At 46.8% G+C, this 26,985-nt stretch overlaps 1 protein-coding gene and 1 long non-coding RNA gene across 29 annotated transcripts in view; one reads left to right on the top strand and one right to left on the bottom strand.

Annotated features, from left to right (window-relative positions):
- Positions 1-26,985, top strand: part of Cacna1d (calcium voltage-gated channel subunit alpha1 D) — a 315,967-nt gene that overhangs the window by 257,272 nt on the left and 31,710 nt on the right. For 10 of the 27 annotated variants that reach the window (XM_040289735.2, XM_078038413.1, XM_078038410.1 and 7 more), the window contains 12 exons: positions 1,249-1,450; positions 3,380-3,538; positions 5,113-5,223; positions 13,203-13,286; positions 13,753-13,836; positions 20,012-20,056; positions 20,463-20,591; positions 22,637-22,702; positions 24,815-24,906; positions 25,734-25,893; positions 26,466-26,593; positions 26,730-26,826. In XM_040289735.2, the coding sequence (XP_040145669.1) occupies positions 1,249-1,450; positions 3,380-3,538; positions 5,113-5,223; positions 13,203-13,286; positions 13,753-13,836; positions 20,012-20,056; positions 20,463-20,591; positions 22,637-22,702; positions 24,815-24,906; positions 25,734-25,893; positions 26,466-26,593; positions 26,730-26,826 (1,357 nt within the window). The remainder of the gene's footprint in view (positions 1-1,248; positions 1,451-3,379; positions 3,539-5,112; positions 5,224-13,202; positions 13,287-13,752; positions 13,837-20,011; positions 20,057-20,462; positions 20,592-22,636; positions 22,703-24,814; positions 24,907-25,733; positions 25,894-26,465; positions 26,594-26,729; positions 26,827-26,985) is intronic. The other 17 variants (XM_005317207.4, XM_040289743.2, XM_005317208.4 and 14 more) reach the window with 7 other exon arrangements.
- Positions 7,169-9,717, bottom strand: LOC144375069 (uncharacterized). Of its 2 annotated transcripts, none has more exons than XR_013434466.1 (3): positions 9,166-9,717; positions 8,419-8,512; positions 7,169-7,947 (listed from the first exon to the last, which is right to left on the bottom strand). It is a non-coding gene; the product is annotated as an uncharacterized LOC144375069 (long non-coding RNA). The 2 variants fall into 2 exon arrangements; XR_013434465.1 differs by having other exon boundaries at positions 7,169-7,463; positions 9,166-9,689.

The raw sequence follows: 26,985 nt of genomic DNA, 5'->3' as shown, positions 1-26,985 counted from the left end.
TATGTAGAGTGCTAACATGTGCCAGGTGTGGATGGTTTCCATCATGCCTTTTCTGTCATTAAGGCACTTGCTGGCTCATTCACTAAATTTGCTTTTGAAATCAGCTCTATTCAACAAGCTGTGCCAGGTACTATGGAAGTAAAACCGTGGGCTAAGCATGATTCCCTCCTTCAAAGCACAGATCCAGTAAGGGTGTCAGGGTCAAACCAGGCAGGAGCTCTGGTATGTCCTCGACATACAGAATATGGTCCTGGAGGATGGCTAGGATTCAGGTGGGAAAAGTCAGACCAGAAAGAAGGAAGAAGGGGCACGCAAATGGGAGAGTCTCTTGTACCTTGGTTGCCCTCTGATGCCCCATGCCCAGAGCAGCCACAGCAGGTGGCAGAGCTCTCAGGATACAAGTGAAAGGCACAGATTATCAGAAGCTTCTGTGAGATCAAGGGATGGTTGGGTGGTGTTTGCTCATTAGAAAATTGGTCCATTGAGAAAAGAGGCATGGAGTAAGGTGGTCACTCTGAACAGGTGGTGGCCATAGTGTCAGGTTTAGGATGCTGTGCTTTAGCACTCAGAGGAACTGAGCTCACCTCCTGACTCTGTCCCTGAGAAGTGTGACCTTGGGTGCTTGAATTGCTCTCTGAACATCCATAAAATGGGGGGTGACAGCAATATTAGTCTTTCCAGGTGCAAAGATGAGAGGAGAGGATGTAGGAGTGTTGGGCACCATGGGTGTGTGCATCTGTATTGGGGGATCAGCTAAAGTCAGAGTGTACATTTCCTACTCCCATTAAGAGTTCTGCTTGATGTATACTTATGTGTTGTGCATATTTTGTTTGAGAAACTCCCCTCAGTTCTTTGGAAATGCTTGGGTCAGATACTTATTGTCTTTGCCAGCTGTGTAGTTTTCGGTTCCTCCGGTATGTTACATGATGTTCGTCCTCTCTCCTCTGTGAATAGAAAGGAGTGTTACTTGTGAAATCTTTTCATTTTCAGTCCTCAAAATAATTTCTACATGATTATATTGTAGGTTCCTCTCCTCTGGGTGTCAGCTTCAGGGCCTGAAGCTGAGGAGGGGCCTCAGAGTCCTGGTTGTATCCAGAGGCCTTGTTGGGTGGCACCCTGTGAGGAGATGAGAAACAGTGCCCACAGGAGTTCAGAAGAACTCTGGGGACATCTTGGGGGAGGCCGTGGGCTGGGTCACTTGGGCGGAGTGGGATTGGGAGGTCCTTATTTGGTTTTTCTGCTCTCCAGGTTGCTGTATAAAGCCATTGACTCAAATGGAGAGAATGTTGGGCCAGTCTACAACTACCGAGTGGAGATCTCCATCTTCTTCATCATCTATATCATCATTGTCGCCTTCTTCATGATGAACATCTTTGTGGGCTTTGTCATCGTAACATTTCAGGAGCAGGGAGAAAAAGAGTATAAGAACTGTGAGCTGGACAAAAATCAGGTTAAAGTCACACACTATGCTTTTGTCCCTCGAGCAAGAGCTGAACATCTCTTTTACCACCCTGCACTCAGAGAAGGGTGCCCCTGGGCTCAGCCCTATTCAGAGCGCACTCTCAGCCAGTTTGAGTCATGCCTGCTGAGTTAGGCTTCCATATACAAAGCAGATTTCATGATTGTAAAACCCATTTACAGTTGCCTTAGTGAGAAATCAGAGAATACTTAGGCCTCCTTCCATGGTCATGGCCCAGGAATGGTGGCATAGAATCTTATAGGGCCTTGTGGCCTGAGGCCAGTATATACCCATTCGAGTTTCCAGTCTCTACCAGGAGACTCTTTAGTATCTGCTTAGGCCAGAATTTCTTTACCATGGCACTATTGATATTTTAGGCTGCATAATTCTTGTTGGTGCTTTCTGGGCACTGTAGGATGTTTAGCAGCATCCCCAGCTTCTACCTACTAGATGCCAGTAGTGACAACAAAACATTCCTGGTCATTGCCAGATGTCTCCTGGGGAGCAGATTTGCCCCTGAGGAGGAAAACCCCTCTAACACCAGAAGGGAGGTCAAAAACTTTAAACTGGAGATTAAGGTTTGAGTGGCATCCTTATTTCTTCATCTAACACTTCGTTTTAACCAATCTGGTAGAAATAGGAGCCTCTGGCTCTGCAAGGTGCGTTGAGGCAGCCAGGAGTCCTGTGCTCTGGCCCTGCCTGCCTGCATCTGCTTTGTGACGTTAGGTGTGTCTCTGCTCTCCCATCTCTAACTGAGGGCATTAAGGAATCACCCCTTAGAGGTTCTTTTGAACCCTAAAAAAAAGTGTGAGAGGAAAGCCTGTTCTGGGAGTTTCCCTAGTCCTCTTTTGGTAGCATTTCTGCTTTGGTGATGAAATAATAAGAATGATCCAGCAGCCTGGGATTTCAGGCTGTAGCTATGCCCATTATAGAAATGTGAGGATATTCTGGCTTGGTTTGTAGGAGAACTTTCCTTCGGGTTGTCAGGGTGTCCTTGCAGATCCCACACAGTACAGTCTGAGGGAGCCTGGCCTAGCCCTGTACCCACTCATCTGCTCCAAGAAAGATGAGGGCAGGGCCAGGGCTGTGGATGGGCACCTGAAGTTCTAAAAAAGCTTGAATTGGGTCCCTGGTGTCAGTATGTGAGGTTGGAATGGTACCAAGTCCCAGACGCAGGGAGCCTGCCTGCATCTAGAGTCAAAGCAGGAGAGTAGGTGCAGAGCCAGGGCCTCTGGTCTGACCTAAAGGCTCCTGGGGATGGAGGCTCTCTCTGGACTTGATGCAGAGGGTGGACCAGTCTTTGTCCCTAGAGCAAGTAGGAAGGATAGGTCTCTGGATAGACACAAACTTAGTTTAATCCAGCCATCAATACCAACCATATCCTGGAGATTCTAAATCCCTGGAGCTCCCAGATAGACGCATGGACAGCTCACCATGAGTCACACATTCTGACTCCTGAGAGGTGTCTTATGTGGGTCCATCTGAGGAGCTGAGTGCTGCCGTTCTCGGGGACTAAGTCAGCCCCTCTGGCTCTTGATGAGCTTGTGCCTGTGGGTGTTTGGCTTCCTGTCCCCAAGGACAGCTCAGCAAAGGACCTGGCCCAACAGTGGAAGGGAAAGGCAGTGATGAGGCCTGGACCAAGTCTGCTCTCTCGTGCTCACACTGCACGTCCTCAGCATAAAAAGCAAAAGTTCAGAATTAGTTTTTTTCATAAGAAAAATGGGGGCTCTGCTTACTTCCTATGATGCAATGGTAGCACTGGAGGCTGAGACCTTGGTGGTGCTGTGGCAGGAAGGGTGGTGGCTTCTAGTTATGTTCTATTTAGGAGGCTAGAGTGAACTCTTACAGAGCAGATGACCACCGCGGCTCCTTCCCTCAAAGTGCTCAGAACCTCTTCTTTGCCCTTTTCTGCCGTTGCAGCGTCAGTGTGTTGAATACGCCTTGAAAGCACGTCCCTTGCGGAGATACATCCCCAAAAACCCCTACCAGTACAAGTTCTGGTACGTGGTGAACTCTTCGCCTTTCGAATACATGATGTTTGTCCTCATCATGCTCAACACACTCTGCTTGGCCATGCAGGTAAAAATGGAGACAGCTGTGGGGACCAAGTCTGGGCATTCTGCACAGCCCTGTACCCCAGATTCTCAGGGTGGAGTGCTGCCCCCTCACAAGAGGATGGGTTTGATGTTCTGATGAGTCCGGGTTATAGTATGGCCAGAGTCCATTCTGGCTGACTCTTACAGTAAATGTTTAAGGTCACTCCTTTGTTTGAGACCATACAGCATGATGGTAGGTAACATTCCCATGGATCCCGCATGTGGCATTCAATTCTACATGGGCCTCTTATGGCCAGGGAATGGTTAAGTACTAAAGTTCTCTGGGGTGCGGCAGCGCATGCCTGTAATCCCAGCGGCTCAGGAGACTGAGACAGGATTGAGAGTTCAAAGCTAGTCTCAGCAAAAGCAAGATGCCAAGCAACTCAGTGAGACTCTGTCTCTAAATAAAATACAAAATAGAGCTGGGGATGTGGCTCAGTGGTTAAGTGCCCCTGAGGTCAATCCCCAGTACCCAGAGGCGGGGGGGGAAATAAAGGGACCAAAGTTCTGGACTTGAACAGGCAGGAACTTCAATCCTGATTACTCCTTATCAGCTGGGTGACCTTAGAAAAGTTATTTAATTCCCTGAACCTGGCTTTCTTAATAGGTAATATGGGGAAATCTGACACACCTACCTCAGAGATGAGGTTTAAGCTGAATTATTTGTATCAGGTGCTACACACCATGAACACCCAAAGTCAAAAAGCAAACCCTAAGTCATATACTTATTTTCAAGGGGCTTTCCACCATGGCAGTGGGGAATTTTATGATTCATGAAATCCTGGGTTTGATCTGAACTATAGTTACTTCTAGCTGACATCAGGGGCAAGGAATACATTTCACTCAAATTGCCTGAGTCAGGGTTTAATTTGGTATCAACAGTGAATGTTTTCAGGAATTATGTTGACGAGTAGCTATCACATTAGGACAGCAAGCGAAGATCAAGGTCTAGATCTAGATTTTGCCTGGACTCTAAGAACTTGTCAAACCAACTCTCCTTGCAATCTGGAAAATGGTTGTAAAGACAGTCGAGGATAAATTTTCTGGCGCTTCCTTACCTGAAAAATTCCTTATGAATGAAAAAGAGCATTTACTGTTTAAGATCACTCCTTTGTTTTAGACCATACAAACTGATATAGCAAAAAGTATAAAATCAGAGTAATTCTGCCTTTTATTAAACATAGACCTAAGTGGCATAGGATTTATTCCTAATCAAATTTTGCTTTTGTTCATAGACATTTTGGTAGTGTCTGCGTTGTGCCTTAATCAAGGGCCTGAGTATAAGCCCTGCCAGAAGAAAGGGTGAACTCCCCTTCTCCTGAGCTGAGAGAATGGACTTGTTTTTCCCTCCATCATTCAATCATCCTCATCTTGTCACGGACCCCCTGGGCTTGGTGGGAGTTTACCATGTGACCTTGCAATGCCCGTCGAGTTGGGAGAGGGTGCTGGACCATGGAGATTGCCCACACGGTTGCAGAGAGCTGGGGAGCCTCCTTCTGCGAGGGTGTGAGATCATGGCCAAGTTTCTGAGAGCCATACCTCTGTCTTCCTCCACAGCACTACGAGCAGTCCAAGATGTTCAATGATGCCATGGACATTCTGAACATGGTCTTCACTGGGGTGTTCACTGTCGAGATGGTTTTGAAAGTCATTGCATTTAAGCCTAAGGTGAGTTGCTCAATCACTCAGAGAAAGCACCAGTTTCCTGTTAGACTTGTGTTACTGAATTGCACTCAGTTGTTGTGGCTGCTAACTGGGTTATCACCTGAGAACATTAAAATCTGATCAGGGCATCTATATACACACAGGAAAATCAGTTTGCAGAAACAAAACCTCATGAAAACAATTCCGAGAAAAAGAAGAGGAGAGAATTGGGAATCTGTAGGGGGGAGATTGTTTGGAAACCTGATTTTCTGGTTCTAGAAGAGCATGTTTCATGCTATCTCAGGAAAACCTTCGTTCTCTGAGCACTGGGGAAAGGTCCAAATTATGACCATTAGAGTTTGATCCTGATTTTACTTTCAGATTTCTACCATGAAGACTTTGGTTTATTCTTGCTCTGCAGCACACCTTTCACATTTTATGTAAAGTTCTAGAACCAACTGCAGACTTCTCACAGTCGTCCCATCTTTTGTTTCATTTAGAAAAATTGCACTCGACTGTAAGAAAAATGGGATGTGAAATATTAAACCACACTGGAGGGCTCAGCATATCGTCTTTCCTTTTGGAGGACAGTGAATTCTGTCCCATGCTCACCAAAGGCTCTATCAGAAGAGGCAGTGTAGTTCAGTGCCCAAGAGCACAGATCTGGAACTGGACTGGATTCAGATCCTACTCTGCCACTTACTAGCTTAAGCAAGTTTCTTCACTGCCATGTGCCTCAATTTCTGCATCCATAACATGATAATGCTAATAGTCCTCTTTCATGGAGGCGTGAAGAAGTACCATATTTAGTGCCTGGCATGTGGTGCCAGCTGCCACCATCACTTTCATCAGTGATGCTCCCTCATTCTAAAACCCTAGACACAGAAGCTGAGCTGAGCTGAACTATGAGGCATTTGTCCCTCAGCCTCCTCCTTAGCATAGACCCAAACTCTAAGAGTTAGAGGATGACAGAACCCAGTGCTCTAGTTATTGGTTCTCTTTGAGTGGGTATCTTAACAACATTAATTTAAGTAAGACCATGGATTAAGAAATAGTTTCACATACTCCACAGTTACATGAAATTCTAATTCCAGACTGTTCCTTTCTTTAATTTGAATTAATTTCTATGCAATCTTTATCAGATCTTTGTGGACCAAAAAGAAAGGACATTTGTAAGTGATTAATTGGATGATTGCAGTGGGGTCAAATTGGGCACCTTATGCATGGCCAGATGTTACCTACTGTGACTTGTCCATATCTACATACATAAACATTTCCTCCTTTTCCAAATTCATCTTAATTTCCTTTGAGATTTTGGTTTGCTTCCCTCTCACCTTTACTTCTTTGAACAATATTTGTCTGAACTGATGGAAAAGGTTGCAGAGTAAGAATGTGGAAAGTACTTGTGAAATGCATGTGGAACCCACCTATGGAACATTTCCCAGAGGCCCTGTGCCATGTCTTCCTTTGCCTGATGGTTAAACTCAGAAAGTTTTGAAAGCTTGAACCAAGCTGAGGAGAAAGTCCACTCACAGTATGTGAGTGTGTGAGAGTGCGCTTGTATGTATGCACACATGTGTACTTGAGTCTGTGAGTGTGTATGCACGCGTGTGCATTTGTATGCAGGCCAGTGCACCGGTGGCTTGTAGCACACTGCTTAGCCCAGGAGAGTTCTGTGGCGTGTGAACAGATGGGTGATACCCAAGGGAAATGAATAGCTAATTTATAATCAGTACTGAGAGATCAGAGTTTTTAAATGGGTGATTTCCGCCACACATTGTATTGCTTTGTAGTTTTACTCAGCAAGATATTTTCATAGCACAAGATGACCTCAAATTACAGTTGAGAGAACTTTTCAAATAACAACAGCGTCCTTGCCTTTGGAGAGCACCCAAGCCAGAGGAGATGGGTCCTCTATCACTGTGTGCCTGGTGGAGCAGGGGAAAATGAAATCACCATGAAGCAAAGCTCTGCTTGAAACCTTTATTTCTTATTCTTCTCTTTGATGTTTATAAGCCAAGTTCAGGTGAGGGTGGTCTTTTACAAAGAAGTCAAGGAGGCTACCTCTGTCCTCACAGTGGGATAGTGGGCCAAGGAGCAATGTTGTCAGGGCTTCAGAGACAGGAACGTGCCAAGGAGGTGGCCACAGGGGATTTCAGTCTCATCTCAAAAGAGTCTTTGTCCCCCTAAGGAGCTCTGTATCAGAGTCCTGGGGTAGCTTTCTCCACAGTAAGAGCATGCCTTCTAGGAGAACTCACCAGCCTCTGTTAGGAGAGACAGATTGCAGTTGTCATATAAACCATTTCAGAAAGTGAAATCAGAAGAAAAAAAAATCCATAGTGATAGGTAAGAAGGCATTTCAGGATGCAAGGGTTAAAAAAAAATTGAGTTTCCTAATTCTGAGAACTTCTTATACATAAGGAATCTGAGAAATGGGGCCTCTTGGGAGATAGTGCATTTAGAAGGAAATGGTTCAAGGCCATGTAAGGTCAGTTACCCAACACCCACAAGCAGGAAGGGGATGAGGTGGGAGACCCAGAGGTGAGAGATTCCATAGTGGGGAGGCAGTCTTGCTTCATAAGAAGAGTTGTTTTTGAGCACTAGACAAGCAAGAGTGGAAGGTGATGAGATGCCAAAGAGCAAAAGAATTGGGGAAGGGCAAGCAGAACGCACATTTTATTGCACCCCACAGGGGAATCCACCTGGTGCACTCTAGGTTGTGCTTTTCACTTGGAGTTGATCATGCAGCTGTAGGGTTTGGAAACATAATTCAGGTAAGAGATGAGCCCTGTTCCCCTAGCCTTCACCTCCAGGAGAAGCTGCTGTAATTCTGCAGTGAATTCTTATGCTCCAAGGAGAAAGGTTTAGGAAAGAGGGCCTCTCCAGAGGGTTGGCTCCAGCAAGTATAAAGAGCACATTGTGGAGTCATAAGGGCCTGACCTATCTATTTCTGGATACCACCCACCTGATGTTTTATCTCAAAACTTGGTCCAGATCCAGGATACCTGCCATGGTTGTGGGATTTCCTCCCAGTGAGCCACACCCTGTTCCATGTCTTAGTCCTTAAGCCTTTTGGTCTTAGTTCTATCCTGAAAATGTCTAATTCACACTCCTACCCACTTGGGCTTGGAAAAAGTAGAAGAGTTGGGTTTGGTGCTGTTCCTTAATTCTACACAGAGCCAAAGCACAGTAGGTTGTGGGTTGCCTGGTCTCACCCACCTCTTGGGTAGCACACCCTGCTCCAGGGCCCCTGGCAGGAGTAGGGCTTCTTAATACAGTGCCAACATTCTTCCTGGAATATGTTCTGCACCTCCTGGAAAGAAAATTGGATACTGCCTTTCTAGTTCTTCAATGATGACATCTTTCCAAGTGATTTCTTTTCAATGCCAAATAATACTAGAAACCAAGTATTACCACCCTTAGAACTTCACATTGGACTTTCTGATGGGTGTTTTCATCTTGTTCCTCAGTCTCAGGGTATCACAGAGCTCCCTCCCAGTCCTCTTCTCTCCAAGTAAGATATGTGTGTACCTACGGCTGTCTCACCAGCCTTGCCTACTGTCCTCTCTCCTGGGCAAATGCCTGCTTTCTCAGAGATCTCCCACCCATGGAGAGCCCTTTCTGTACTTATTCCCTTTGTAAATAACAAACTGACCAGGCTACTCTTCTGGCACTGGCCACTCATTGTTCAAGGAAAAGAAATGTGATTTTCTTAGTCTAATATTTGAAGTCCTCTGCAAAACACTTGTATAAGCACATTTCTACCTCCTTTCCTGCCATTCTCTCCGACATTCCTTCTGCTCCACCCTATCCCCAAATGTGAAGATGCCACTCCTTTCCAGGTCCACAGACCTTATTCTGGAAGCCTTTAAGACCCACTGGACATAACCTCCCCAGGAGACACATCCCTGCTAGCCCAGCCCAAGCCAACATTTCCCTTCAGAGGTACATCTGAGAGATGCTTACCATGCAGTGTTGCTATAAACACTGCTGAGTCTCTGTTTGCTGATAAGCAGCTGCTCAAGGTCACAGGCTATGTTTGGGTCCACAGTACTTCATGTGATGCCTGCTACAAGGTGGTTACTCGGAGATTGGTGAGATGAAGGAAGGAATAAGTGCTTGAGCCTCTAGGCACAACTTGGCCAAAGATAGCTCTTGCTTTTCTATCGGTTTCTAGGTAGAGTGTTTGGGATATGTTTCCCATTAAGCCCCACTTTACCTTTGGAAAGGTTTAAGCTAGTCACAAAGTTGCTCATTACTGTTCTACCAGAACTTGGCACTACAGGTCATCACTTGGGTCAAATATTGCCCAAACAGTCCTTGCCAGAAGTTAGTAAGTGATCTGGCTGCCATGGTAAAGGACAAAGGGCAGGTTGTTTGTGGAGGGTTTCTTTAGCTCTGCAGATAAAAGTGAAGCCAGGCAGCAAAAGGAATCTGGACTTGGGCTGAGTTTCTTGTTTTCCATTTGCAACCATTCTCCAGACACTGGCCCTTTGCCATCCTCAAGCCTGTGCTGTATCCTGGCGAGGGGCCCAGGAATAGTCATAGCCCAGCCTCTGCCTTCCAGGAGCCTGCTGTCGGGCAGGAGACAGACACCGACAGACAGTCAAAACAGGGTTCTTAGAAAGAATGGAGCTTCCTGACTCTAATGTCTGCATTAATCTGGTTCATGATTTAGGTTTCCAGAGGCAGAATTGTTTCTGAATAATGGATATGATTGCATGTGGTGGGCTTGCTTGGTCTTTTTGGGTAGGTGGAGCTGAAAAACAAAAATAGAGAAATAGATAGATTTGATTGCTCATTCCACTGGAAAGTTACAGAATTTGGTGGAAGTGATCATCAGCCAAGAGGAAGAGCATGGAGATGGGCCCTGGTTAGGAGCTCTTGTCTTATCTTCTGGTTACCCAGATGCTGTGGGTCTTTGGTGGGGAAGAGTGGGGACTGAGTCATGCTCACTCCAGCAGTGATTTCTTCAAAATAGGAGGCTGCTAAACAGGGAAGCAGTACGTAGGAAGAAAAAGAGGACTGACATTTTCTGCCTCTCCTGTCCTCCTGTCAGAGCTACCTGCACCAAGTCAAGCCTCCTATAGTCTAGATTAGGGGTGTCAACTTTTGGTCCATGAATTATTATGATTTGGGTGCCATTTTGTGAGTGTGAGGGATTTTCTAGAGAGTCATATTTCCAAAAAGCTCCAAGACCCAAAAGAAGTGTTAAGCCCCTGTCATATTAATTCAAAAGGATTTTATCCATTCTGGTGAGTGATGATTGCCTCCATGGAGAATAGCTTGTAGGTGGATGGGAACAACCCTACAGTGGGAGCATTGATCATTCAGGAGAGGGACAAGCTGTCAGGAGTAGGACAGCTGTCAGGAGTAAAATCCCAAGGCTAGTGGGAGAGCTGTCTGGCGCAGGAGGGAGTGGTGGGTTTGGCCTCTGGCAAATCCCACAAAGTAACAGGAGAGAGATGCGGTGCATGTGGTATGGGTTTTGTGCCACAGGAGAGAAGGAAGGATGCTTGGCTTTTACTGCTATGGGAATAACCTGGAGCTCTAGTGGCTACTCATGACCAAGCATTTGATTAAGGCATAAATCCCTCCCCACAGGAGAGGGGAGGGGTTGCCACATTCCCTTTAGCTTCTGAGATGCTCCTAAGTCCATGAGGGAAAAGGGCAGTTTCTGCCCTTCTGTGTAGTCTGAGGCACTGCTGTCCATCAGAGAACTGCTTGTTACCTATTTGCCACAAGAGGACCATGGGCACCTCAGCTCCAACACTGAAGGCACCCTCTGACTCAGCTGCCTTCTGTGTCAGGAGACCTTGGTGAAGGACACACACACGTCTTCCTTCCCATCCTGGGGCTGGCTGTGTATCCCACCTCTGACCACATCATGGTCTAGACCTCACAGACGCCCATTTTCCTGCAGTGTGGCCAGCAGAGAATCATGAACTCATAAGAGGACAAGCCGAGAAGTACAAGTGGTGTCTTTGAAGTAGAGCTTCTCCTTATACTTGAATAGGTCATTGGATTTGCTGTAGACTAACTGCTCCTGTCAGCTTCTTAGGCTGCTGATAGGGGGCCAGGAGGTTGACAGGCAGGAAGGGACAAGTGTGAGAGCGGCACTGTGTTTGTCAGAGGGGGACAGGCTGAGTGGGTCAGAAATCATGGCAGGTGGATGGGGAAGTCTTCCATTGTTTAGTGAGAAATTAAAACAATAAACCATGAGAGTATAATGGCTCCCCCACGAATAGGGGGAATGATTAACAGGCAGTAGAGTGAACATCCCTACTCCAGTTATTAGGGCAGTCAACATGCCCACATTTTCTGTAGTGTTACAAAAGGCTGTGGCCCTGCAGTGGTTTCTGCTAGGCCTGCGTTTACTCACAAGTTCCTGGGAACTGTCACTTCAAAGTACCTCCTGTTCTTAATACAGTACTAAATGTACCATTATAAGAATCCAAGCCTCTCTTTATATCATTCACACCTGAATTTTTATTTCCAAAATGTGCTCTGACTTTTCCAGAAGATACTCATGGGCCTTTGCAGTCTGGTCCGTGGCAATCAGAAGCCTCCTGGCTCTGTGTTCAGTCCTTCCCCACCACTACTGTGGAGGGCTTCCCAGGGGTGTCAGGAGACAACGGCAGTGGTTTAGCACCTACTGTCCTGGTCCCAGAAAAAGACGTAAAATTTCTTCACGTATGGCACATATACATGGATTTGTAAGCCTCGTGTTTAAGGGTGTACCTTAGAGCTGGCTCAAGCTATAAGGACCTGAAAAAACAGTAACTGGGAAAGACCAGTAAGGTGCAGATTAATAGAGAAAGGGACACATTCACATATCAAGTAGATTCAAGGCACTGGGCTGGATGGGGCTGGTGGAGGTGGGACAGAATAGTCCTCACCCTTGAGAGGCTTTCATTGTGGTAGATGTGCAGTGTTCAACAGAGAGAGAGAGAGAGAGAGAGAGAGAGAGAGAGAGAGAGAGAGAGAGACAATGTGGTGGGTTGTGGGCGGTCCAGAGGGGCTGAAATTTTTCTGTGAAGGGCTAATATTTATCTGACCCTGAAGGAGGAAATAAACTTACGATCAAGTTGGGTTGAGGAGTTTTGGATTGCAGAGGCATCTGGAGGTGGGGAAAAACCTGCTCCTGTTTTTGAGGGACAAAGAGGAGTCCTCTTAACCTGGAAGGTGAAGAGAGAGTGGGAGAGCAAGAGCTGAGTCAGAGGGTGGAGCCTGCTGACAATGTGAGGCTTCTGGTGGGGCCTTTGATGGTAGTCTTCTCCTCAGAGCCCACCTTGGCTTCCCTGTGCTGATTCTCCCGCCCCACAACCAAGACCTCTCTGCCACAGAGCCTCAGGGCTGTGCACACATCTCTGCCCATCTCTCTGTCTGCCCTGACCTAGTTGTATCCCCATTAGACCAAAATTTCTTTGAAGCCAGGGACTGTTCTTGGTCACCCTCGTGGTCCTACTTTCTGGACCACTACACTTGGGGGAGGGCTGCTGATTTATTTGAAGGGGCCTGGAAAAGGAACCAGATGACTGTTGACAGTGCTCTGTAAGTGAGAGAAGAGAAGCAAGTGGGTGATTAAAGAGCCTCAAAAGAGTGGGAGAGCCTTACCCTTCTGTCAGCTGAAGAGGGTGTGAGATCAGCACACAGGGTGGTAGGGTAGGGTTGCCCTCTGTCTGCTCAGGGCCACAGGTCTGTGCTGTGTGTGTGTGTGTGTGTCTGTGTGTGCGCGCGTGCGTGCGCCTGTGTGAGTGCGTGTGTGCATGAGTGTACACCCATCCTCTTTCACACACATCCCCTCTCACACGCAGAGGTACACAAGCCCCCTCTGTGCCCTTTCCACCAGTGGACAGTATTGTTGCCCCCCCCTCTTTGGCTTTACCACCCAACCTGGTTGCCATGGGTGCTGTGGGGACTCAGATTATGTCCTCATATGATCCGTGTGATGTTTCATTCATACGTGCTCATGAACGTCTGCCCCTGCCTGCTCTGTCCAGGGGTATTTTAGTGACGCCTGGAATACGTTTGACTCCCTCATCGTAATCGGCAGCATTATAGACGTGGCCCTCAGCGAAGCCGACGTGAGTATGCGCCTGGTGTGGCCTGCACCCTCCTTTCTCCTCTGTCTGCACACTCTGCTCCCTGCCCTGCAGTGGCATCACCTGGACAAGTCACAGATCCCAATTGTACTCGATTCGAAACTGAGCATTTCCTAAAGGAAAGCTGTGGGAAAGACCCCTGTAGAGTAGAGCCTTCACCCAAAAGGCCTTTGCAGACACAAACCACCTTTGCAGGGCTGACTTTCTGGCCGCACTGACCCCAGGCACTGGTAGGCAAGGTAAGCTAGGGTGTCTCTAATTGTTTTTATTTGCTGTGTCAGAAGTGATACCCAAAGGGATATATCTATGACATGTTTGTCTTAGGGCAGTTTTTCAAGTAGCTGAGTAGCATAACGCTGAGATGTTCCCCTTCGATAACACTGTCCTTTTCTCTTTTTTCCTGTTGTGCTTCTTCTCCTCTGTGGCTTCTGAATGCTTGCCCTAACAGCACTATTTCACTGATGCATGGAACACTTTTGATGCCTTAATTGTTGTTGGTAGCGTCGTTGATATTGCTATAACTGAAGTGAATGTAAGTAGCAAACTTTGTGTCCTACCATGTGATTGTTTTCATTAAGTCTGACATAGAAGAGACTAGAAGCTCCCCCCTCCCGCCCCCATGAATGTCCAGCCATTCTGGAAATCCAGGCACAAATTCTTGTTGCAAGATGTGAAGGCCCTTTATAGGCTCCCCTCCCCCACCTCTGTCTTCTTCTCCTGAAGAAGTGGGACAGTAAACCTGGAATTTTTGTTTCGGAAAGAGAAGGATATTTTTAAAGATCTTTATATTAACATTTTAAGGGCTAGGAGTTGATCGTATGTGTAATGTGAATGCCGCCAATCACTAGTTGTGTGATCTTGGCAGGTCACCTAATTGCTTTGTGCCCCAGTTTTTCCAGCTGTAGAATAGAGTTAATGTATGCCCTTGTGCCCACAGTGTTTCTGTGGAGGCGCAGAAGGGAGACCCCACAGCCACACCTGAGTATGCTGTGGTCCTTGCCTATACTCTGAGTCTGGCTGGTGACACTGGAGAACCTGCCAGGCTCTGACTCCCCAAGGGGTGATGCTGGTAGGTCTGGGGCAAGGAGGGCCTGCTGCTTATTGGGGAGAAGGTCAGTACTCCTTTGTCACATGCTGCTGAATCTTGATGAGGGAGCATGTGTATAGCAACTTGCTAGGTGAAGCAGGCCTCCTCCACAAGCATCCTGAGAACCCCTTCAGAAGTAAGCAGCTTGAGAAGGGGCGCACCACTCCCATCCGGCTCCCATGGTCTTACCCACATCCAACTGAAGGCCCAGGCAGGCAGAAAGGCCCTGCTTCCTGGTCTGGCCCCAGTCCCTCAACAAGTCTTAGTGGGTGTCCAGTGTGTGCCCTTTGAGGGGACAAGCAGAGTAAGGGCAGGGACTGTTGTGTAGTCTTGTCTTCTGCTCCATGTTGCCAGTGCAGCCCTGCCCCTCCCAGTGTTCTGCCTGGCTGACCTCTCAGAGTTGAGGATTCTTGGGTCCATCCTGGTGCCCAGACAGCCTGTATATCAAATGAGGATGGTGAAACCCCTCTCTGACCCTATATGAGGCCAGGCTGATTCTGTAGTGTGACTAGTGGGATAACCACCAATCTGGCAATCACAAGACCTGGCGGTTCAAGCCCTACTTCACGCCTGACTTGTTGGACCCAGACCTCAGTTCCCTCATGGGTCCTGTGGATTGAGTGAGGCCCTCCCTGCCTCACAGGTCTGTTATGGAGATAAAATGATCTGAATATTCATAAACATACTTGCTAAGAATACAAAATGTTAGGGAGATATAACAGTACTATTGTAAGTATAGATTTTCCATGTGATAAATGAAATGGACTTTAAGATGTTCCCATGTCCAAGAAGGTATGATTCAGACTTCGTCACACCCATGTCCACGTCATGACAGGATTCTGGAATGGTATTTAGCTAGGCCTAGGCATAAACATCTCCCCGCCTCCTTAAGTCCAGACTTATGTAAATTCTCCTTTGTGTGACATATTCCATAAGGCAGCTATAAAATGGCCATTCGGGATAAGATTCATAAATGAATCTTAGTTATAAAATAGACTGGGCTGCCATGGACACAAGTTTACAGCTAGACGTCTGCCTGCTTAATCATCTCAAGTATAAAGTGCCTGCCACATATATAAGAATTCCAAAACAGACCCTAATGTAGTGGGACTGGGACGGAGAAAGCCTATGATGAAAGTGAAAAAATTCAAGAGCTCTCATCCCAGCCAACCACCTCGGAGCACGTGGGGCCTAAAGTGCTGCAGCACTGGATGGTGTAAATGCTTAGTTTCTGGGTACCAGGATGTAGCCAAGGTTGTTCACCAAATGGGCACCCTGCTTCCTTATGCTGCCCCACCTGCTAGCTGGCAAAGTGGCACTGTGTGTCCAGGGCAGCACCTGGCTTCCTGGCTGCTTCACATGTGCTGGGGGCCAGCTCCTCCCACCATACCTGTCTCCCCCTCCCCTGGCTCAGCCTCGCCCATCAGTGTCTCAGTGTTGTCCTGCTTCACTGTGCATCAGGAAAGGGCCAGATGACCACTCAGATTTCTAGGTAGCAATTGACAATTGAGTATCTGTACAAGACAGGCTTCTGCGGGACCTCTTCATTCCTGGCATTAGTGAGCTTTTTAAAATCACTAATGCCAGGAATGTCCCTAGACTTTGCTCTCAATCAGTGACCTTTTCCCTGCTCAGCTATACCCTGAGACCAAACACTGCTCAGCCATGCCACATTAGTTTCTTGCCCTGGGCTGGTATAGTACCATCTGGAGACCTCAGTGTTTCTCCACTGAGCTTTGGCACAGAGGAAGTGCTCAAGGCCACCTCATTTATTTAATCTTTCAACACACATTTCTTGAGCGTCTACCATTTGTAGGCCCTGGGCTAGGCTCTGGAAAGACCCAAAGATAAAAAGACTAGATATTCTTAACCTCTGATGGTATAAATACATGAGAACAGGACTGTTGATTCCCACAGGCTCCCTACCCCCATGCCTATGGCATTCTCCAGGGGAGCAATACATGTCACACCTTGGTGGCCTTGTCCCCTGAGCTCCTGGGTCGCCTGAGCATGAGCACTCTTGGTCTGTGTTGGCTGGTTTTAGCTTCCATATGTCATCATTTTTTGCAATGCTTAATCTGCTGTACTCTCTCCCCCAAACTCGGTTGATCTTTCTTTTCTGTTTCCTAATTGATTTTCATGTTGGTTTTATTTTTAGAAAATTGTAGCGGCAAGTATATATAAACATATATACGGTGAAGTGATTAAAGCTAAAGCACTTCTAGAGACTGTATTCTTGTTTTTGACTTCCCACCTTTGGTTTTCACTGAGTTTCACAGGACATGCTAAGGATCAATCATGGTCATCTAAACTGTTTCCCTCCCATACATGCATTGCTGTCTCTGGCCAGAGCCTGAGCTTGTGCCTTCTTGGTCAGTCGCACTTGGCTCTGAGACTTGCCAATCCAAGAATCAATTTTCTGGCCTGGAAATGAGAAAACAAGCTTGCAGTTGTATTCCTTGTTAAAAAAAAAAAAAAATTGGATGGCCCTTTGCATTGTCCTGCATGCATGCTCACCCAGTGCTCTCTGTTCTGTCCCCTCCACACACACACACACACACACACACACACACACACACACACACCCTGCTTTTCATGGTTTGATAGCTTTCATAGTCTCGTTTCCTTCACATTTGATCATAACATCACCAAGCTGCTAAAATATTGGACGACAACTGGTAGGCTCACTTCTGCTCCCTCCTGGATGCTTGCTTGTTTCTTGAATGGTAAAATGACCCAGCAGTCCATTTTTCTGACCCAGAGATTGTTGTCACCAACATTCTGTCTTTCTCCATTGTTACTGCATGGGAGGCAACAGCTTGTTTAGAAATCATAGCTGCCTTTGCTTATCAAAGGGTCTGTAAAGAGCAGGAGCTCGCTCTCAGGACCCGAGGATTGTCCCTGGCTTGTCAGGTGCTCAGTTTGGACTAGGTCATTATAACTTCACTCAGCTTCTTGTCTTGACCCCACAGTTAGGCTGCTCACCTCCCCAACTCCATATACTGTCCCTGTCCCAGGAAACAGGTAAAGAACATAACCTCTCAGCTCCTGAGGTAGTCTCGTCCCAGTCCTGAGATGATGGTGAAATCCCTGCTATTAAAAACTGATCACCCCATCTGCAGGAGGACCTGTTCCCTGGGTAGCTTTTCAAAAATGGCCTTCTATCTCATGTCCCATGGACAGTCCTAGGAGTAAAGCATAGTGTCAGCTTACTTGTGTCCCATCTCCATCAGCTGCTATAATTCCCAGGCTTCCTCCAACCCTTCCACAAGGAAGGTGGAGAAGAATTTCTAATGTCTGCATCCAAGTACTAAGCCGCCATCAACTCCAAAAGAAGCCTCTGCCCAGCTGTAACAGCCTGTTTGGGCTTTTCTAGTGGCCCCACTCTATGACCACTCTACTGATGTGAGCTGTGACATAAATGCTTGGCCCAGCCCTTACTCTGGGCTAAGCAGTACTGAAATTCTCAGCTCTGGGGGCACATTAGAATCACTGATGTACTTGTTAAAATCTCCATAGTGCAGGTAGACCCCTTGACCAATAATAATAATAATAATAATAAAGTCTTTGGGTGGGACCTGGGCATCAGATTTTGTGAAAGGTCCCAGGTAGTTGGTGTGCAGCCCAGGATGAGAGCTGGCCTGCCCTTTCCATTGGGCTGACATTTGTTGTTTGGGAGAAGCTTTTCTCAGTGGCATTCCAGTTGGGAAGATATTTTGGCAACTTGAACTGTCCTCCCAGTGCCGCCAGGTATCCCCCGCCTTGAAGCAGTTCTGTCTGCCACTGGCCTGTGGTGGGAGGGGGTGATGTCGCAGGCCACACTGGGGGTGCATGCAGCCTGGTGTGCTGTTTGTCCAGCCCTTCCTCTCTCGCATGTTGTGCTGTCTCAGACCTCAACAAACACTATCTCTTCCTCCTCTTGGTGTTTTAAAATGAGAGTTCAGACTTCACAGTCCCTGACTTGTCACAATTCAAAGATGTCAGTTAAAAAATATACACCTTGAAAGTCACTTTGGCTGCCAGCTTTCACCTACACAAAGCAGGATAGCGGCAAGCAGAAGACGGGGGCCAGAAGAGTCTTCTCAACCAACACCTCTCCTTATGGTCTATGGGTCCAACACATTGTGGGGCATTTCACTATTGTCACTGTAGCATTCTGTCTTCTGCACACTGGTCCCCTGAGCAGAGGCGAGCAGAGGTGTGTATGTATGCTCACACACTCACGTACACACCCTGCTGTGTGGGCAAGAGTGACGTCCCCCTCGGGGAATGATGTGGGAGACGATGAGAACTTTGGAAAACAGGTTTTTTGGAGTTTTTAAAAAAGTCTTAAGTTTGAAAACATGAGCTGTCACTGTAAGGATGTTTGTAGATAATAGAGGAAAATAAAAATATTGACCCTGGATTTTGACGAGCCATTACCAGCTTCCCATCCTAAGCATCCCAAGATGGACCAGTGACCCTTTCTGACTATCAGACCTGTTCTTGGGTTCAGACCCCTTGTTCTCCATGAGTTTAACAGAACTTTCTGTTTGGTGTTGGGAGGCAGCCCTTGATGAGAGTGAGGCTTCAGAACCAAGCCTATCCTTCCCTTTGTCCCCAGGGGATGAAGCCATCTGAGCGGCATGCACATATCCCTTAGGTTGATAGGCATACTGGACAGCCTTTTTTGAAGCCCCAACCAGACGAACCTCTTTCCTTTCTGTCAACTCCTGGGTAGACCTGCTGCTGCAGTGGAGGTGACAGCGCTGCAGGGAAAAGAGACTGTCACATCCCAGTTCTGCTTCAGTTTAGAATTACTGTTTAAAGATGCCTCCGGGGATAGGCGAGAGTCTGCCTCTGCCAATGTCTTACATTCTTTTCAACACTTAACAATTGATAGGTGCCTTGCTAGGCACTGAGTGGAGTGAGGCAAGGCCCCTGACTTCCCTTTGGGTGAGGAAACCAGGTGAGGATCAGCTGTAAGAGTCTGCATCCTGGGGCCTGGTGACAGGAGCCCAGCCAGCCCTGGGATAAGGTGGAATGGCTGAGCTCAGGGCAAGCTGGTCCTCCACAGGGTCCTGCAGGCCTATGCTTCCTTGCATCTGAGCAGTGTAAGCTATAAGTCAGGCAGTGCAAGCCTCTAGAACCAGTCTGGTCTTGTTCTGGCCAGTCTGGTCCTGCTCCTAAGCAGCCCTGTCAGAGGCCATGGTGGGAGGCATTTGGTCCTGTGGGAAGGCATGTGGACCCCAGGCAGGGCCACTGTTTGCCAATGCAGCTGGAGTTGTCCCGTTGCTTAGAGTTAAAGGTGGCTGCAGAACAGTGGGCTTCTCTGAGCTAAGAGAAGCGGAGGCACCCTCTGTGCTTCTGACTTTAGGGACAGCTGAGGTCTGGCAGCATTATCTTTTACTGTTGTCTGTCAGCCGGGACCTCATGTCCCTGGATATAAATTAAAAAACAGTAGTTTGCACCCTGCCGATGGCTGCCCCCATCCAGTTAGAGTCACTGGCGTTTTCTCAGGGAGGGAGCAGGTGTGTTGTCCAAAGACATTAACCACACATTTTTAAAAGGGTGGAATGTTCTGAATCCCTTCTTCCTTCCCACCTGATTAATCCATTTTTTAATGTTTGATTTCTTAAAGCCAACTGAAAGTGAAAATGTCCCTGTCCCAACTGCTACACCTGGGGTAAGATCAGTGACTAGTCCCCAGGGGCTGGGCCTTTTCCTTGAGTTTATTTGACCATGTCGAGTTTTCCACTGGTTTTTTCTGTATTCTCCATGATTGTCCTTCCAGAACAGTGTCTGCAGTGGTTTGCATTCATCATCAGTGTCCAGCACTCTTGGCCAGCCCAGCGTTCTCCTCTAACACAGTAGAACACGTGGACATGCATGTGCTGTGTGGACAGTTTTTTCAAACCCTGTGTTGTTAGCATGTAACTTTTCCTTTCATATCATGCTTTTTAAGGTGAAAAGGCCCTATAAACACATCTTCAGTTCTTACCTCTGTCACCTTTGCATCTATTGCTGTTTTTCTGAAAGTGTTGCATGTTCTACTTTCCATTGGGTTTGACCTCTCCATGATAACCCTTCAGAACTCTGAAGAGAGCAATAGAATCTCCATCACCTTTTTCCGTCTTTTCCGAGTGATGCGATTGGTGAAGCTCCTCAGCAGAGGGGAAGGCATCCGGACATTGCTGTGGACTTTTATTAAGTCCTTTCAGGTAAGATAAAGCCCAGGCTTTCTGTTTCTTTGGGAAGTTCACGTATAGGTCAGTGGTTGTCCCTTGTCCTGGGGGCCCCAGACACATTCTCCCCGCGTTGACACTGTGTGGACCTAGGTGGAATGCTGGAGAGATCCAGCCCAGCACTGCTCGGGTCACTTGCCTTAAAGGAAGCAGAACAGAAAGCAGGAAGGCCCTGTATCTCAGAGATCTGGAACATTCCCAGGATGGAAAGAGATTTGAGTCTCTGAGCTCCTCAGTATCCCCAGGAGGCCCAGTGGTGGTGGTAGTCAGAGAGAGGAGTGGGTTCTGCAGACTTCCTGGAGGCCAACAGCCTCACTCAAAGATGCTTTCTCCTCCTGTAGCTGCAAAGATCCTGTCAGCCAGTCTAGATACAACTAGAAATAATGCCAGCTGGCCAGGCCACTGTTAGGTCTCTGGTTATCCAATTCGAGTTCAGGGCATTTAGGCCTAAGGCAGGTCTCTTTGATTACCTATGATTCCCTAGGCTGGTGCAGCCCACTTCTAGTCTATTCCTGAGCATAACTGGCTTCTCCTCTACCTTCAAGTATCCTACCCCAGATATTCCAGTCTTCTGGATTGAATCAGTTGGGGAGAGGAAAATAAATATATTCCTGGTAAAAGGTGCACCCATTGTAGGGAAATTTTGGATTTATAGAAACATTATAAATTGAACCTTGCTTCTTCATTTTATTAGTCAACTATTTCACCCAAAACTCATAAATAAGTTCATGTGAACAAATGAAGCTTTCCAGAGATACATCAAAAAGCTGAAGTTTGCCTCTCACCCATCTCTGGGGTGACAAGTTTTAACAACCCAGTAAGCATTTTTTGACTTAAGATCTTAACCGGTTAAGGGAAAAAGAGATGGCCCCTGGGGAAAAGGAAAGGTGCTAAAACTCAGAGAAGGTATGTCACAGGTCCTTTGGAAAAGAATGAGGTTGGAGGACTAAGAAGTGCGGCTCTTGGCACTGAGGCAGGGCAGAGTGGGGACCCAGACAGCCAGCTTCTGTCCAGGGAACGCTTGAAACCCTCTCCAGCTGTACTTACTCCTGTGTGGACTAACTGCTATAGAATAGAATGAGCTCAGGCAATAATGTCACTCTTACTTTTTAAAGAAATTAGTAAACTTTTTTGAGATTTGATAGATAATCACAGATTACTGATTCACACTGAAAGACTGTGCCAACAAAATGGTTAACTGGTAATCTAGAAGATAAATACAGATTGGTGTGGTGAGAAGAGCCCACAACTAACTCCATGGGACTCTATCAAGCAAGCCAGGGTAGACTGGCAGTTGGGGTCCACAGCTGGTGCAGGTCTGAAGCTGGCCTGATAGTCTACTAGTTCCTGACTTATCGATGAGCTCTTTCAGATAGGAGAGAAAGAGGATGCTTTCAGTGTGTATACTTGGAATTAAGCCCATCACATGTGGTGAGGGAGCAAAGCAATGGAAGAACATTGGTTTAAAGAATGGGGGTCTGATCAGACATACACACTTGTGTTGGGTGTTCCTGAAGAGAGCCTAGGCTCGACGATCACCTAGCTATCTCCTTTTCTTCCCACCCTGACTTTGTAGTTCCTTCAGAGATGTACATTTTATGAAAGGTATTTTGCATCCTGTAGCTACCATCAGAAATTGGCTCTTCCCCTCTGACTAATTCTACTTTTAAGAGTTCACCCCAAGGAAATGCTTCAGCAGAAGCAAGGTGGAAAATCACCTTGTATAATAATGTTTCTTTGTAACCTGATCTTTGCCCTGTGCAGACTGCCCACAAGAGAAAGTCCAGGCTTCAGAATGACTTGATCTTTAGTAACTTCATAGACGATTCCCATAATGGAGAGTGGTAACACCAGGCATGTAGGGGGTTGGGTATTTGGGACTGAAGTAGTTGGGCTGGGATTAATATTTCTTCCTCATTCTGTGTTCCTTCACTATACCATGTGGCCACTGTGTAGGTCTTCTTGTCGTGCTGAATGGGCACAGTGGCCCGGTACTGAGTCACACAGTTCCTCTCTTACAGGCACTCCCATATGTTGCCCTCCTCATCGCCATGCTGTTCTTCATCTACGCAGTCATTGGCATGCAGGTGAGTGCCAGGTGCTTCCTGGGAACCCTTTTTTCAGGGTAGCCCCAAACCTGTGGTATAATGTACCATGGCCAGGAAAAGTCGAGAGACAAATGCATTGGCTTCAAAAGAGATAGGGAGATGAGAAAGATGTGGTCCCTCAGGAAGGAGCTCCTGAGGATGGAGGCTGTGCCAGAGGAAATTGGACATGAAAGATTGTGGAGAGGTGAAGAAGTGACAAGTAAATCTGTGTATTGTGGCATCCCTACCCCCACCCAGTGTCTTGGAAGAATTAGCTGGTTGAGAAAATTCATGGCTCGTTTCAGTGGTGGTGGATGATAGGAGACCACAGAAGAAGGAAGCCATAATTGTCAATGTGGAAGTCATGTTTTCTGTACTTGTGTAACTCAGAGGAGACTTGGTAATGCAGAAAGTCTGATGATATCCTGAAATGCTATTCCTTATCATAAATGGGATTCTCATTTGAAACAAAATTATTCCAGATTCTTCAGTTGGGACTGAACTGGGACCATTGTGGTACCTCAACTTTCCAGAGAGTCATGGTACCAGACTCTTTTCTGTGACCATGGTCTAGGGACTGAGCTGCAGCATGCTTCCCATTCCTCCTGGGCTTGAGAAAAGGATTGGGCCTTATTAACAGCCAGGTCCTAACATCAAGTGTGCAGCTGTGGTGGGGGGCTCCATGGGTGGAGGGAAACGGAGAATGGTATGTGGCTCTAGATGTCCATGTGGCCTCCTTGATTCTCCCCTTACAGATGCTGTCTTTCTGATAAGGGAGGAGCGTGAGTAAGAGAAATTGAGGTGATTCTAGGGAAAGAGAAATAGTGGCATTTATTTATTTATTTCCCGGAGACACAGAAGTATTTCCAGGTCTCAAGGAATCTTACCAGGAGTTGGGAAAGGATTGGTCCTACTCAAGCCCTTGTAATTGAGCCATGTGTGATGGATGCCATGCACCAGGAAGGGTCTTGTGTAACAGACAAAGAGGTACCTCAGGGCCTGTAAACTACATCACACACCCCACCCCAGGTTCTCCTAGCAGGCTTTGGCCAGTCATCTGGCTCTTCCTAAGCCTCAGGAGAAAAGCTGTTTGCTCACTGGCCACTGCCCTGGAGGTGCAGCTCACTCTCCTTCTGGAAGGTTGCAGGCTCCTGCCCACTGGCACCCCCTTTGTGCCCAGCCTGATATTTCATTTATCTACTTGCCATTCTTCTTTTCATTCCCAAGGACACCTGTGCTGTGTCACCTTTGCCCCTTTGCAGGTGCTGGTCCCTGTGCCTAGAGCACTCTTCAGCTTCTTTCACAGACTTCTGTGAAATAAGTAGACAGACTTCTACATATTCTTCATTTATAAGCGTAAATGTCACCCCCACCCCTCATGATCTTTCCTGACCCCAAGTCCCTGGATTTGGGTAAATGAGCCTGTTCCCTACTTCCCTGTGGGTCTGGACCGTCCCACACTCACCATGTGAGGTTGTCATTGCCTGGTTATCTTTGTAGTCTCTCCCCAGAGCAGGGACTCCTTAAAGATGAGTCTGCTTGTCTGGAGCACCATGTGCTCAGTGTTTAAGTTAGTGCCTGGCACCTGGGTGTGCCCAGAAGATCTTTGATGAATTAACAAAGTGCCAAATCCCGAGAAGGCCCCAGTTGGTCAAATCTGTCTTCATCCTAAATTCATGAGTGTTTTTTTTTTTTATGTGACTATTAGTCAGCTTTCTGTCACTATAATGAAATATCTGAAACTTAGAGAAGGTTTATTTTGGCTCATAGTCTTGGAGATTCTAGAACATGATCCATTTGGCCCCGCTGTTTTGAGCCTGTGGAGAGGCAGCACATTATGGTGGCAGTGAGAGAGAAAGTGGAGAAAAAGCCTATAACAGCATGGCCAGGAAGTAACAGATGAGGGGCCAGGGCTATGGGGTCCCCTTGGAGAGCACACTCCCAGTGATCCACTGGCCTTCTGCTAGGCTCCACCCCTTAAAGATTCCACCATTTCCCACCAGTGTCACCCTGGAGACCAAGCCTTCGAAACACAATCTTTAGTGGACATTAAAGACTCAAACTGCAGCAATGACAAACTCTATTTTTTTTCCTAATAACATCTCCACCTAGATGTTCGGGAAAGTTGCCATGAGAGATAATAACCAGATCAATAGGAACAACAACTTCCAGACGTTTCCCCAGGCGGTGCTGCTGCTCTTCAGGTGACAGAGTCTGTGGGTGGTGTTCCTGGGCAGGTAGTGCCAGTCTCTGTCTTTCCCTGGGCTCAAAGTGACACAGGACATGTGTCATATTAGAGCAGTGTACCTTTCCCAATAATCATGATGGCTTTTTGCCTTTGCTTTATATTCTCGAGAGAACTAGCATTTCAACCACAGAAGGATTTTGTTGTATTATTAAAACTGCTGGGGCCATATAGGTTGTGGCTGGGAGTTGGAAGTTTACTTACACCACCAAGAAAATTGTGGAATACCTGTTTATGCATGAAAGCGTTTACCAAAACACAACAGGGATGACAGAAACGAGCAGAAACACAGGGGCCTTTTGCACAGCCAATAGGGAACATACTAAGATGTACAGTTTCAAATTTTATGGAATTGTTTTTGGCCCCAGTTAACTTTGGAAACCAACTATCTTACAGGGAGAACTTCCTAGAAATTATAGAAGCAATTTCTCGTGTCTCCAGCAAGTCATTTGCAAACTGGGTGGTTCTTTCTTTGAAACAAAATTAATCAGGAACGATCTTTTAAAAACTACAATATGAATGTTTAAAGTAGAGAAGACACAGAAAAATAGATATTCACTTATAAAAAGAAAAATTGGTATGCTTATATCAAATGATTATTATAAATCCAAGAGGCCAATATCAGGACCTCTGTGTGGGAAGGTGCATTTGAAAGTAAGTAGAAATTTCAGATTCTCAGTAATTCAAACTTTTACTTAAAGTTTGTTCTAATTAGGAACCCCCCCTCAACAGTCTAAGCCTTAAATCTCTCCTTCCCCTACTAAAACCCTTTCTCGGTCTAAAAAGGTGTGCAACAGGGGAGGCCTGGCAGGAGATCATGCTGGCCTGCCTCCCGGGGAAGCTCTGTGACCCTGAGTCCGATTACAACCCTGGAGAGGAATACACGTGTGGGAGCAACTTTGCCATTGTTTATTTCATCAGTTTTTATATGCTCTGTGCGTTTCTGGTAAGCAGTCACCACAGCTCTCCTCCATTTACAGTGCCTGTGTAGCATTTGGGGTTCAGACTAGTGACATTGCCCTGTCAAACTCTGCAGGAAAGTTGACGTGCCTGGGCTCCTTTGGCAGGGGAGATCTCATTTAATCAGGCACATGCCACTACCACCTTGGTTGTGAGCAGGGTTTGGGTGCTCACTAATAAGCTGGGCACAGTTACCAACCATCCCAGCTTCTTGGGGCTTCTGGTTCCTTTCTAAAATTTCAAAGCTTCTGCACATGGCTTTAAGTGACTTCAGAGTATGAGTTATCTGGTGGCAATGAAATTATGAGCTTGCAGTGAGCTTCAGAACACCAGCTAATGCATCCACCCACCCCTCCTGGGATGATTCCAAGCCATCCAAGAAAGCTAAAAGCCTTCCCTTTTAAACATCACACCAAGGAAAAGGGTTAATAGCCCCTTTTGGGTACTTGGAGATGTGGGTTCAAATATCTCATGTCCATGTAATTAGGAGGCATGTAGCAGAGTCTAACAGTGCATCCCACTACAGCTGAAGTTCCCCCCTCTGATTTCCTTTTTCAGATCATCAATCTGTTTGTGGCTGTCATCATGGACAATTTTGACTATCTGACACGGGACTGGTCTATTCTGGGGCCTCACCATTTAGATGAATTCAAACGAATATGGTCAGAATATGACCCTGAGGCAAAGTAGGTTGGAAAAAAGTCTGTCTGGCTTGGATGGGCTATTTTGGAATGTCAGCTGTGACTTTTGTGGAAGGTGGAGTGGGCTGAAATCTCAGGTCAGCTTCCACTATCCCCCGACCTCATTGTCCTTTGCTTTCAGGGGAAGGATAAAACACCTTGATGTGGTCACTCTGCTCCGGCGTATCCAACCTCCTCTGGGGTTTGGGAAATTATGTCCACACAGAGTAGCGTGCAAGGTGAGCACATTCTGTTTGTGTGTCTGACAGCTTCTCTTGTGGGGCTCACGATTTCAGTCCGTAAACACTCAGTGACACTCAGCCAGGCCTGTGTGAGGTGCTGGGGACACAGAATTCCAAGATTCTCTGGACAATTAGAACCCATGGGATCAATATAGA

The sequence above is a fragment of the Ictidomys tridecemlineatus genome, chromosome 2 (genome assembly GCF_052094955.1).
Source record: "Ictidomys tridecemlineatus isolate mIctTri1 chromosome 2, mIctTri1.hap1, whole genome shotgun sequence".
Taxonomy (NCBI): Eukaryota; Metazoa; Chordata; class Mammalia; order Rodentia; family Sciuridae; genus Ictidomys; species Ictidomys tridecemlineatus.
This window is presented reverse-complemented; position numbering and strand designations above follow the sequence as displayed.